At 41.0% G+C, this 14,057-nt stretch overlaps 1 protein-coding gene across 7 annotated transcripts in view; it reads left to right on the forward strand.

Moving 5' to 3' along the window:
- The window catches only part of WBP1L (WW domain binding protein 1 like), a 56,924-nt gene extending 43,200 nt beyond the window's left edge, over nt 1-13,724 (forward strand). For all 7 annotated transcript variants that reach the window (XM_035133590.2, XM_035133583.2, XM_035133584.2 and 4 more), the window contains exon 4: nt 693-13,724. In XM_035133590.2, the coding sequence (XP_034989481.1) occupies nt 693-1,447 (755 nt within the window). In that variant the 3' untranslated portion in view covers nt 1,448-13,724. The remainder of the gene's footprint in view (nt 1-692) is intronic.
- The last annotated feature ends 333 nt before the right edge of the window (nt 13,725-14,057 follow it).

Raw genomic sequence — 14,057 nt, forward strand, 5'->3', positions numbered from 1 at the left:
GCAGTGGCAGCAGCAGTGACGAGGCTGAGATATTTTTTTAAATAAAAAAACAACTTCCCACAGCTTTTCCTCTGCAGCTGATACAGCTTAAGAAAGAGGCACCACAGAATAGCTAATATGGTAGTGTGGCAGAGGGGCACCACACCCAAGGTCTCTTGTCAAGAATAAATGTGATGATGGGCAATGCTACTTCATTTTGCCCATGTCAATTTTAATTAATACTTTATTACTTTAAAACAAAACAAGACAAAACAAAACAAAACATTAGCCACCCAGTAGAAGGCAATGGAAAAAGGGAAGTATGACACCTGATAAAATGCTATAGAGGAGAGAGAACCAGCTCACTCTCTCTCTCCCTCCCTCTCCCTCTCCCTCCCTCCCTCCTTTTGCACAAAATCAGGGGGAAGACAATTTAAATCCGCTGCCAGTTGACTCTGGGATGTAACATTCCTTAATTTCATAGGTCTCTCTGAATACTACACACTGCTTTACTTTAGTTTCTTCCAGCTGTAACATACGGAAAATCGACTGCTTCCTTAGCCAAATCAGGATGGAATATTTTATTATTATTAATATAATTTGTTGAAAGTGTTGTTAAATTACTTTCAATTGTGCTTTCTGACAACATTTATAAAGTTGGAACTATTTAGGTTAACTAGAGGTTAACTTGTCCTCCCTGCCTCCCCATTTAGGATTTTTGCCAAATTATTTACTACCTCCCTATGAGGAAGTGGTGAACCGACCTCCGACCCCTCCCCCACCATATAGTGCCTTACATCAGCAATGCGTTCCACCTGGCGGCAGCAGCGCAGCACCAGATACAAGAAACCTACAGCCAGCCCAGGCAGGCTCTCTGTCAGGAGCAGGAAGCAATAATGGAAACACGGACAGCACTGCCTCCTCCAGCACCGGGAACTCCGAATCGTCCACCCCGCTAGCTGAGCGATCAACCACCAAAGCAACAAGTGGCGAGCGAAGGAACTCCAGCAGTGGGGCAGAGTTGGAAGAGACGGCCGGCCACGCACCCTGTTCCGACAAAGAGTCGGAGTGCAAGGAGGAATTGCTTAAGGATTACAACTCGGAAAGCTTAGACCACAACAACGCCTTCTCCGATGCTAAAGACAAGACGCCGGGCAGACACCGAAGGTTCACCGGTGACTCGGGCATTGAAATCTGCATCTGCAACCAAGGCCACCACGATGGTGATCTCAAGGAGTTGGATGGGTTCATTGATGATGGGCCCATGGACTTCTGCGATAGCTGCAGTGGTCGCCCTCCCCATGGAGATGAGGAAGAAGGGCTTTTCAATGGTGTTCAGCAGCATCATGATGAACAGCATCAAGAGCACAGCCACCACCACCTCCCTCGGCAGCCTGTTTGTGTGCTCTTGAACACCATAAATGAACAGGACTCACCAAACTCGCATGCCAATACCTCCCCCAGCTAAAATAAGCAAAGCGAGAAGGGATATTCTACAAAAGGATAAACATGACTTCAGCCAAAAACAAGTTGGTTCAGCTTTTTCTTCAGATGTAACTTTGGGAATAACCCCTAAATAATAGGTATGGAAGAGGGGGAAGAAGCTTCCGGGCCTTCCCTGCCTCCCCCCTCCCTTTAATAGCCTCCATCTGGTTAGGGTTTAGGATTAAGAGTGAGATCGTTTTTATACATATAACAAACGAGAGAAAAACTTTTCCTATTGCTGATTTTGGTGACGGTTTACCTGGTTGGTTGTTTTCTTAAAGGTTTTCAATACCTGCTTTATTTTATTATCAGAAAGACTTCACTTGACCCTGTGAGAACAAGGAGGGCTCATGTATCTCTTCCCACTCCCTCTCCTTTCCCAGGCGTCTTCCCAGAAGCCAGTGGCATTTGATGGCGCTGGCGGTTTGCCTAGTCAGTGCCGTTGAGGGGTTAAAATGAATCCACAGAGAGATGTGGGTGGGCTTTGGGGTTTTTTCCTGAATTGATACAGTGCCATACTCTCTGGTGCATTGTTGGTTAGAGCAACCTGTAGGAATTCCCCCCCCCCCCCTTTGAAGCTGGTGACTATAAAGGACCAGTTTCTTCCAGAGAAAAAAAACTGCTAGCCTGAAACATAGCAGTTTATGCAAAAAGCGGGTTGTGGATGGCGACTTTAGTTTTATTTTTATTTGGGGGGAAAGAAAGGCAAATGTATTCCTTCAGTTGATGACTATGAGTTGAGACTCCTGGCAGAGGACCTGCCTTTTTCCAGTACTGTGGTCTCTAAATCGCATTCAATTGGTGTGCTACAATGCAACAGAACAGGGACTTTGCAACTTTAGGCCAGCACGCTAGTTAAAATGACAAAACCAAACAAAACCAAACACACACAACAGGGCTGTCTTTTTGGCCAGCGTGCCTTCAGGTTTCAGCGATGCTTGTTGAACAAATGGAGGCAAGAACTCCATCCACCGCAGAAAGATAACTTGCAGCTTCAATGTGGAAGACCTGTGCAGTATTTTTCTTTTATCTTTCTTTCTTTATCTCTCTCTCTCTCTTTTTTAGTCCACAAGTTTAGCATGATCCTAATGGTGACCACTTAAAAGGATGGAGTGTCTGTGTTTCTCTCTTTTGATAGCGGCAACAGGCTACTGTATAACGTCTGTGAGTGTGTATGTGTGTCTGACTGCAGTACATGCATGTGTGTTTCCTACTGGTGATACGAAACTTGCTGCTGTAAGACTGCAAAAACAAAACAGAAAAGACTGTTGCTTTGCTTTAAACAAACAGTGGAGCTTTTGTTAGTAACAACCCCAAGGGGGAAGGAAAGGAAACAAACTCAAGCAGCTGAAACTAACATTCCCTGGAGCGTTCCTGTGGAAGAGTGCAAGCCTTGGTTTCTATATTAAGTGTGATAGAGATTTGTTTTCCCATTTCTTTAATTACGGTTGTCTGGGTCATTTATGTCACAAAATAGACTTTCAGATTTGATTGCTTGAAACCAAAATCAGTTTGAAATACGATGTAAGCCCAAATATAATGCCTTTTTTCTGATAATCCGTGGACTGTGTCTCATTTTGTTTGGGGAAAGATAGAGCAGTTGAGATATATCCTGAAGAAAGAAGAGGGTTGGGGCTTTATTTTTTTGCACTTCAAAGTGAACTTAACTCATGTCCAGAATTATACGGATTAACACGGGGTTGGTGAGAGCATATCTTTATGTTTCACTGTATACAAGGGAGGTGTTGGTGCGTGTACATTTCCATGTGAAAATGCAAATAGGAAGGCAGTCTTGCTCCTCTCCACTGACTTCCTTCAAATATCACCTATACTACAGGTAGGGAATCTGTGACTCTTCAGATGTTACTGGACTATAACTCACATCATCCTTGATCATTGGCCATTATGGTTGGTGTGGATGGGACTTGGAGTTCAACAACATCTGGAAGGCTACAGGTTCTCCAGCCCATGACCTGCCAGGGCAAGGTGACATGCTCCCTGCAGAAGATATTAAGGTACGCTTAAAGGGCAGCAACAATCCTGTAAAGACTCCAAGTCACCCAGTGATCTTTATGTCTGAGGAGGGATCTGAACCCAAGTGAAGTTCAGATCATGCTATCCATGACACCACACATTTAGATTTTCTGCTACCCAAATGTCCTGAGCCATCTCTGCCTACAGCTCTTAGGTGAATTCACCTAAAGAAACATAAAAAGAGCAAATTGTTTGAGCAGAGCTCTATCCTAGCAGCTCAGGGAAAAGGTGAATATATTACTGTGCATGTTTACTGCAGACCAAAGCCTGATAACCACTAAAAATGTCACAGTCGGGGATATAACGGCTCTTAGGAACTTAAAGTGGAATCAAACCCCTTTATCCCGAGTCCTCAGCTCTCCTGAGTTTCAACCCCTCTCACAAAACCAACTTCTACTTCGTGGAATGAAGCTCACTTTCAGATGTGGGAAAACCTCACTCTATATCTGCAATCCAGTTGGCACCTTTCTGCATGCCAGATGGAGACAATAAGGCTTTAATTTGATTTTGTTCTTCAGTTGATATTTGGGTTGCTTTTGATGTTTTCAATGCACATGCAGGAGCTGGGTTGAGCACTTGCAAATTGTAGTTGGGGTTTTGAGACACATCTTACCTTGCTGCTGGGTCAAGACACTCCTCAATGGACTTAAAACCTTGGGAACCCCACACATTTCCTTATGCTTACATCTGCAGCACATGGATGGTTTCAGATTTTATAGAACTAGTACATGTGTTCCAAAGCAGATTCAATATGTGCTCAAAGCTTTCCATGGGGCACAAACAGAGAAATGTCAGAGTTCCATGTTACAACAGAAAAATGAAACTTCCTGAAACTCTCTTCATTGTGTATTCAAACCCTGCACTATCAAACTGCTGCAAACACCAGATTCTTTGCCCAGGAAACCCACTTTCTGCACAAAATTACATGGTGGAAATAAAAATAAAGTATGTTTATAGTTCCATCAAGTTGCTGTGTTGTTCCATGTGTCAGAGCTTGTGTTATCTAGCTGAGGTTCCCTGAGACTCAGGGGTGGGATAAGGGTTTGAGTTCTCGTTTTACCAAGCAAGGATAGCAAGCCACTCTCCCTGTATTTTTGCCAGGTTGCTGTAGACGTCATACTGTACGTCAATCATTGGAGCTAATGTTGCACACCCCATATCCTTTCTGCTCCTGACGAAGATAAAAGGGTCAACAGGACGCTGTGCAAAAGTTCCTTCCCCAGATCCTTTAGAAAATGCTACTTGCCTGTTTAAGGATATATTCCGATCCTGGTTAAAGGAAGAAAAATATCCTTATAATACCAGCTTTCACAAAGATGTTTTAAAATGTGTCTGTGTCTTATTATTAGCTTACTTGTTTTTCCATTGCATAAAAAGCCAAACGCAACACACATCAGTTCTTGGTTTACAGGCCTGATTTTGGCAGATTGTCAAACTACATATGCTGAGCATTTTGGCAAGTTTTATCAGCATCTTGGTAAAATCAGCCTGCGTTATGGAGAGCAAGTCAGACAATATCTTTATTTAGGCCAGCAAATGAAATTTTGGAAGCGATCCTGAATCGGATCAAGGCTGCAGCATCTTTTACCCCCACAGCAGCCAGCCATGTGCTTCTAGGCAGCCCTCAAGCTGGCGTTTTAATGCAAGTGGAATGCCCTCCCACTAGAGGTCAAAGAGAACAACAATTACCAGACCTTTAGAAGGCATCTCAAGGCAGCCCTGTTTAGGGAAGCTTTTAATGTTTGATGGATTTCTGTAATTTAGTGTTTTCTTGGAAGCCGCCCAGAGTGGCTGGGGGAACCCGGCCAGATGGGCGGGGTATAAATAATAAATTATTATTATTATTATTATTATTATTATTATTATTATTATTATTATTATTATTAAGTGCCTTCTTCCATTGTTGCTCCCCAGAAGGTGGTGTTCAGTAGCTTCTTATGGTTTATTTAGGGTGGGAGGATCTCTCTGTTTCTCCTTTTTCCCAATCTTAAATTCAGCTTCTCTTGCAACAATTTGTGATTTTTAAAAAATGAATTAAAAAATCCCAATGAAAATTCACCAGCATTTTACTGCAAATTTCTTGTACGCATTTGTGCAAACAAGTTTCCCCAATATAATGTGCAAGCTGTTCCTCTTTAGGGGGCAATATTGACTTGGAATAATTAACATCTATGCCAATCTACAGTTTTTTAGATCCATAGGAAATTAAGAAATCCAAGATTATGGGGGTTGGATTAGATAACCCTCCGGTCCCTTCCAACTCTACAATTGTATGAATATGTATTTTCTGCACATACTCAGAGAGGTAAGTATGCTGTGGCAGCTTCCTCAGAGCCAGACTGTCAGCAAGACATTTGGAATATGAGAGGGAGAATATTTCTTTCTGGATTTGTTTGTGATTGAAGAGCAGCTGTGCTCTGAGGGTACATGGTTTCCCAGTTCATCTGGCCACATGCCCAGGTTGGAGGGCCCACAGGTATTTTGGTATTAATTCACCATGCTTTATTGCTTTTGTTCAGTGTCCGCTGCAAGAAAGTAACAACCTCCTGCTTACCATTGCTTCATATGTCCCTAGGGTGATTGTGTAACTTGGTATAATTACCTAGGGAGCCAGAAGCACACGAGGACTCAGCATGGGAAGCAACGGGAGAAGTTTATTCCCATCTGAAGGAACAGTAATAAACAGATTCCAGTGAAATCGACAGGCATTGCTCATTGACTTGGGTAGGTTCTCTCAGTGTTAGCAAGTTCAATTGTTGCTGAAGGGGAAGCACACATTCCCACAAATATTCATTAGTTGTTTGTGATGTAAATACATCATATCTTGTAATGCTATCCCCTAGCCATGGTTCTGTAATGCTATCCCCTAGCCTACGCTTTCTCTTTCTTGTTCCCTATCAGGTCCTCTGTAGGTGTGAAACTGCTTCTGGAAACCATTTCAGGTGTTGAATTCTCACTTCTGGCACATATTCAGGGCACTCCCTTGAAGCTGAGTGCTAAAATGAGTGGTGTTGATTTTAAATACAGTAACCCCAGGGCTGTCCATGACATTTTGCTCTTATACCGTCATGAAGAATTGTGTTTAATAAGATGTCTGTAAAGCCCTTAGCAGTAAGAATCAGTAACTCCACTTCTGGAAATTTCTGGTCTTAATTGTTCACCCTTTGGCATGAGGCACAAGGAATGCATTAACATAGTTCTAGTGAAAGGCATTGAGACTGTGAAAGTCAACCAATGTCAGAATGTGGAGACTGGAGAGTATGACAGAAGGTAAAGCATATGAAGGGAGTAAACGGACTCTGTCTCTTAATATAAGCAATAAGAGGACACTTAAAAAGACATGAAGCCAATTAATCAAATTGCATTGCCCCATGCAGCAAGTGGCTGAGGAGACCCAAGAGCTTGAGAAGATTCACAAAAGGAATGTGTTGGCATTGGCCAATGTTGTCAGAACCACCTGTTGTAAAGAGAAGTAATCTCTAATTATTTCAGGATGAGACCTTCCGGGGAAGATTAACCAGCATCTGTTCAGTGTATCTTTGCACCTGTCTCAATAGCAATGACCACTTTCAAACTGGGCTGTAGAATTTTGATGGATCTGTGTAGATGACAAGTTTCTATGCTTTTGTAATATTTCTAAATATATACTGATATAGAAAGTCTTCCCTGGAAAGTGTGTGGGGAGGGGGAGTATTTTGATATTGAAAATCGCTCTCAGTAGCGCAACATTGGATAATGCCCACCATATCCTTTGTAAGAGCTCCAATATGCTAAAATACTCCAATAGTATTTTTTTTTCCCAGGCTGCTTTGAGTGTTCAGGGATTTTCCACTTTTCCTGCTAAGTGTCATCCCAAGATAACACAGAGAAAGCTGGATTGCTTAATCCTGTTTGACATCAGTGACAGTGTAAATGGTACAGCGTATATTTCTGCACAAGGTGAACATGTTTCTCTATAACTGGGCATTCGACTGATTGAACATTCTATGGCCTTTTAAATAGGTTTGTGGGAGGGAAATTATTGGTTCATTTTTGTTCTTGTATTTTGTGTTCTCATTTTGTGTTTTTATGTTGCAAAATGCCCTGTGATCTTCAGATGAAGGGCAGTATACAAATTTAATAAATAATAAAATAATAATAATCTGCTTAGGGTGAGGCCTGGACAATGGCAACAGGAAAATACAAGGTGGCAGTACAACCAATGGCAGAAAGGCAGGGCATATCCCCTTTCACGCCATCCTATGAATCATTATTGACAAAGGAAAGTGTAAGGATACGTTTTCTCCAAGGGATAAGAATATTTTAGCACCTATGGACCTGCAAACAAATAGCTTGCTACTACTGGTTTTCCCAAGTAGTTCCAGGATACTGCAGGGCTGCCTGATCATGATAAATCTCTTATTTTGTTATATCCAGGCTCTACATTTTATAATTATTTTTGAAGCAATGCATTCTACCTTTTCCACCTAGCTAAATAATTTTTAAAAATAATCTTCTGTAACCTAGTATGGAAAGCGGAGAGACTTGATACTATCATCCGGTTTTGTTTCTCCCATTGTGCCCTGGTGATGTTTTAATCTATATATATGTGCCTACACCTATTGCAGGCTGCTAAATCTGAGCTTCAGCAAGCTGGGGTTATGGGACAGAGCCCTCAAGCTAAAATATGGGAATTTAAGCTGTGAGGCAGCTGGTGGGGATATAAATACTGATAGAAGTGATTTCAGAAGGAGTGTTTACCAGCGAATGGGAAATCCAAGGTCATTAAATCATAGGCCAAAGTGGCATCCCAGGTCTTGATATTACATCTGGAAGGATACTTTATTTCATGTCTATCTGGATAGCAAAGGAAGAAGGCAGAATTTAGGTTGAGCAAAAGGATGCAGGCTTCAGTGGGTGACATTTAGTTACCGGTAATACAAACAAAAGCTTGAAAGCAAACAGAGTTTGGCCACCTGGAAGATCATATTGGGGGTACTGAGCATTTTCCTCTTAGTTTAATCAGCAAGAGCCGCTGACCATGTTGCTTTATGTTGAAAACATTCTATACCTAGTCAGAAACTGGTGACTACAGTATATCAAGAGAAGAGCGGGCAAGGAAAGAGTGGAAGAATTTGCCAAAATCTGGTTTGTTTGAGCTTGTAAGGGCATTTGCAAACTGGCATAATTAACATGTGCATATCTCTTTCTGTCTGTCTGTCTGTCTGTCTGTCTGTCTGTCTGTCTCTCTCTCTCTCTGTGTGTGTGTGTGTGTGTCTGTCTAGGTGTAACCTTATTTTTGCTACAACAGCATGTTTCTTTGCAGTCTGATTTCAGAGGGAGAAGGGGAGCAAAGAAGGCCCCTGTGGGTGTATGTGTGAGTGCCTTGGTGGTTTTATAGAATGGTGAAAGTGGCATGAGTCTGTTTGGGAAAACTTGATGGCAGTTTTGTTCCTTACATAAAAGACACCCACTCATACACTTCCAGTGTTATTGGACATAATCCAGGTTATGAAACTCACGACTGGTGCTCACTAAAAACTTGCTCAAGTATAAGGACTAATAAGGACACCTTTTCAGAATGGTGGGTTTCATTTCTTAACTTTGTAGTCCCAAAAACCTCGTACACTGGACTGTGCTGTTAGGAGCCCTTGATCAATAAATCTCACACTTTACCAAGGCAAATAGATATTGACTGTGGTACACTCTGAGCTCTTCCTTGCAGTCCTTCCAAGACACACGCACACAGAGAGAGAGAGAGAGAGAGAGAGAGAGAGAGAGAGAGAGAGAGAGAGCCCTGTACCAGGAACTTCCCTCACAAAGATTGCATGGCTTGAGATTGATTTTTATTTTGCAACAGCCAATGCTTAGAGCTAGAGGTCTGAGGATGATCTCCATCTTGTGGCAATTGTAGAGTATTTATTCTCTTTCTACTCCTTATTTCACTGTGTCGAGCTTTTCTTAAGCTCTCTCTCTTGCTTAACCATTTTCCTTACTATGTACACTTAAAGAAAAAGATAAGAAAATTAAGAGTTTGGGTTTGTTTTTAAGTCAATCCACCATGAGCTATTTATAGGCCATGCATGGTGCACCTTGATAGACATGAGACTAGCATTTTGAACCAAGAGAAGTTAGCCACCACATAACAGGTCCTCAGTCCTCAGACTCCCTCTATATAGCTCAGTCAGTGAAACTTGAGGCTCTTAATCTCAGGGTCATGGGTTTGAGCCTCACATTGGGTGAAAGGTCCCTACATTGCAGGGGGGTTGGACTAGATCAGGCATCCCCAGACTTCGGCCCTCCAGATGTTTTGGACTACATTTCCCATCTTCCCTGACCACTGGTCCTGTTAGCTAGGGATCATGGGAGTTGTAGGCCAAAACATCTGGAGGGCCGCAGTTTGGGGATGCCTGGACTAGATGATCCTCTCTTTTTTTTTGACCAATAAATTTTTATTCAATTCAATTAAACAAGAATACAATAATGCATCTATACAACATAAGTCCAATACATTGTGACTTCCCTCCTCCCACCAAATGGTAAATCCTCTCTCGTATTATCTAACTTAATTACAATCTCAGCGATGTAGGAGTTATGCCATTACCGCTAACGATGTCATTCCCTTGTAATTGTTCTTAGCATAATCAATAAATTTACTCCATTCTAACCAAAATTTCTCATTGTCCTGGTCCCGAACTCTATGGGTTAATTTGGCCATTTCCATATACTCCAATACCTTCATTTGCCACTCTGTAATTGAAGGAATCTCCTGTGATTTCCATTTCTGGGCAATTAATATTCTAGCAGCCACAGTGGCGTACATAAAAAATCTTTGATCCACTTTTAAGATTTCTTTATCTACTAGCCCCAATAGAAAGGCCTCTGGCTTTTTTGGAAAAGTATATCTCAATATATATTTTTAATTCATTGTACACTGATTCCCAATTTTTTTAATCCTATCACACTCCCACCACATGTGATAAAATTCCCCAACTGATGTTTTGCATTTCCAACACAACTTATTTTGGTTCCTGTACATTTTAGCCAGTCTAGACTAGATGATCCTCATGGTCCCTTCCAACTCTACAATTATATTCTATTGACTTATTGCTTTGCACAAGTAATTTCCAGCTTTTCTAGCATAAGGACTACTTTCTCTTATTTCTCTTTTACACCAAACAAGGAGCCAGTGTGGTGTAGTTGTTAGTGTTGGACTAAGACCTGAGAGACCAGGGTTCATATCCTTACTCGATCATGAGGCTCATGTGGTGACCTTGGGCCAGTCACTGTCTACTGTGTTTTCAGAGATGAGGGTTCTGCCTCGTTACCCTTCTGTTTCCCAGCAGGCTTTGGTGCAAACTGACACCTGCACAACAGGCCAAAAATCCCATTTGAATCTCTGCTACCTCCTCCCCCTTTCTATTTTAAGACTTTGACCAGATAGAGAAAACATGTCTTCAGCATCACCCATAAGCTACTTTTCCCTCTCCTCACTGCTGTTTACCATCTAGCCTGATTTAGAGTTCTTAAGAACTCAAAAGCTTGCACATTGTTTTGTGATACGTTTGGTATTTTGGAATCTCTCATTTTTGGAATCTTTTAATATACTGCAACTGCAGCTGAGTGACTTGTATCATAATCACTAGGAACTGTTGTAAATATGTGTGTGCTGGTGCCATCTAGCGAGCTCCCCAGTATATGCAAACTGTTAGCAAGGCAGCTAATGTGCAGAAGAGTTGCTGAAACAGCCAGACTGATGCTCATTCACCCTGGCCAAGTTGACTAATTGTGGTAGACTATGGATGCTCATTCTGTTGAAATGTGCTTGCTGTTGAAAGATGAACAACACCTCTGAATGTGGGTATTGTCCACCTCTCTTGTACTAGTACTGCTTTCAGTGGGATGTGCATGCAGTTGTGGGTCTTCATCCACATTCTGCTTCAACTAGTCCTGCAACCGCATACTGTACACATATAGCTGGCCTGGGAGAGGGGAATGCTAATAGGCAACTAAACCAGGATGGCAAAACAGGAAGTGTTGATCCAGTTGACTGGATAAGGGTTGTGTTCCTTTCTCTCCTGCCCCTTCACATTGAAGGCAGTGTGAGGGTTTTGTTTGCCTCCAGTAATGCCACTGTGTAGCCAAATTTGATCAGTTTTGGAACTGCCGCCCATCAGAGAGACATTTGTTCTCCTGGTTGACGTCTTTTAGACATCAGTTAAAGCCTTCATCTGGCCTTTGGGGACTGAAGAAATGGTAGGATGGTTCCTTGCTTTCTTGGTTGGTTGATTCCTCTATTAGTATATTTGCCACTAGACCTACAGAACCCTTTCTCCATATTCCTTGTATGCATGGATGAACTTGTGTGCATATTTTACCATCATTGCTTCACACATCATTGCTTCACACTTCACACATCACACTGGCGAGAGCCAATGTGGTGTAGTGGTTAAGAGTGGTAGACTTGTAATCTGGGGGACCGGGTTCGCGTCTCCACTCTTCCACATGCAGCTGCTGGGTGACCTTGGGCTAGTCACACTTCTCTGAAGTCTCTCAGCCCCACCCACCTCACAGGTTGTCTGTTGGGGAGGAAGGGAAAGGAGATTGTTAGCCGCTTTGAGACTCCTTCGGATAGTGATAAAGTGGGATATCAAATCCAAACTCTCTTCTTCTCTATTCAGTGTGACTTCTGTTATTGGTGCTATTTTGTATACTGTGAGTTCAAATAATATAAAACAATCTCCAGCTTCTCTGCACACTTGCACCTTTTACCTTTTGCTTTTATGGCCAGGACAAAAGTACATGCTCTCTACTTCAGTGAAATGTGACATCAATTGCTGAGGGTTGTGTTTTAATTCAGCCAGAATCCATAATACATGTAGATCATAAAACCATGGTAAGTGTGAAGCAATGATGGTAAAATATGCACACAAGTTCATCCATGCATACAAGGAATATGGAGAAAGGGTTCTGTAGGTCTAGTAGCAAATATACTAATAAGTAGAGGAATCAACCAACTAAGAAAGCAATTGTGACTGTAGTTCTATAAACCTTTCAGTAACTTTGTAGAATTATACATCATCAACATGGAGTACGTCACGTTGAATATGGTGATCTTTGCTTCCAAGCAATTGTGAGTATGAGTATAGCAAAGATTCCCTTCTGAAATAGCTGAAGTGTCCTAATTTACTAGTTGGTATATTTTAATCATTTATTAGCAAAGTTACACTGCCATTCTATTGGAAGAAATTTCCAGTGTGGTTTGTTCCCAGGTAAATGAGTGTAGGATTGTTGCTTTTAGCGAGAAATCTTAGCATTTTAAAAAAGCAAAATTGGTTTGTGTTAATAAAACTAGGACAACTTTATTGAATCCTTTTTATTGGATCATCATCACCCCCCTCAATTTAAAGTCCCTGCTGCAAATGGTATGCAAACTAACCATGTTTAATCAGAAGCTTAATGGGGTTCACACCCTGTTACCCTTTGGCTGAATAAACAGTTCCCAAATCAGATTTATATATTCCAAAATAAGTACTGTAATAAAAATAAAACCCTTTTAGCATTTTTGGGGAGAATATTCATTTTATTGCTGAGATTCTCCCCATTATGATAATTGCATTCTGCTCCATATATCTAAGTCTTTTTTAATTTCTTTCTAAGTCCTCACATAATTATCTTTATAGATATTATGATTATTTACCCATAGCCACATTCCTAAGTACTCCGCTTTTTTCTCTATTTTCCAGCGGTAATTTCCCCCTCATTTCTTCTAATTCTATTCCTATTCCAAATGATCCCAATACTTAACAATATACGATGTCTGAAAAATTGGTGAAAAGATCTGTCTAAGTTTATCTGGAGGGGGAAGAAAACTAGGATAAAACATAAGATCCTTATCAACATAAAAGACAGAGGAGGTTTCGCATTCCCTGACTTAGAATTGTATTTTGAAGCTGCCTGCCTGTGTTGGATTAAAGACTGGGTATTGCTAAAAAATACACAGTTGCTAGACTTGGAGGACCATGATGTCAAATACGGCTGGCATTTGGTACGGCAAAGCTGAAATAAGTAAAAGCTTCGCCAATCATGTTATTAGAAAAAACTTAATTAGAGTATGGGGAAAATACAAAAAAAGAAAGAAAATGAAACACCAAAGTGGTTATTCCCAATAGAAGCTGAGACAAGGAAAAAAGTTAATATGAATGACAACTGGGATACCAATAATGAATTGCTAGACTTCTCAGAAGGAGAACCAAAAATGAAAATGAAGAGATTAAAGAGTACGTGTTGGACTGACAAAATTATCACCAAATCAATTCAAAATTTAAGATAGATAAGAATTTGGGATTCACAGAAAAACTATCAAAATTTGAAAAAGAAATATTAAGATTTAGAGTTAAAAATTTATCTAAAATGTATAGGATATTACTTGATTGGGAAACGAAAGAAGAATTTGTAAAATCATCTCAAATGGGCACAAGATGTGGGTCATAATATTGATCTGAACCTGTGGGAACAATTGTGGAAAACAAACTTAAAAATTCACTGCTAGTTATGTATTTAAAAAAGAACTACCTAAA

Source organism: Zootoca vivipara, chromosome 5 (genome assembly GCF_963506605.1).
Source record: "Zootoca vivipara chromosome 5, rZooViv1.1, whole genome shotgun sequence".
NCBI lineage: Eukaryota > Metazoa > Chordata > Lepidosauria > Squamata > Lacertidae > Zootoca > Zootoca vivipara.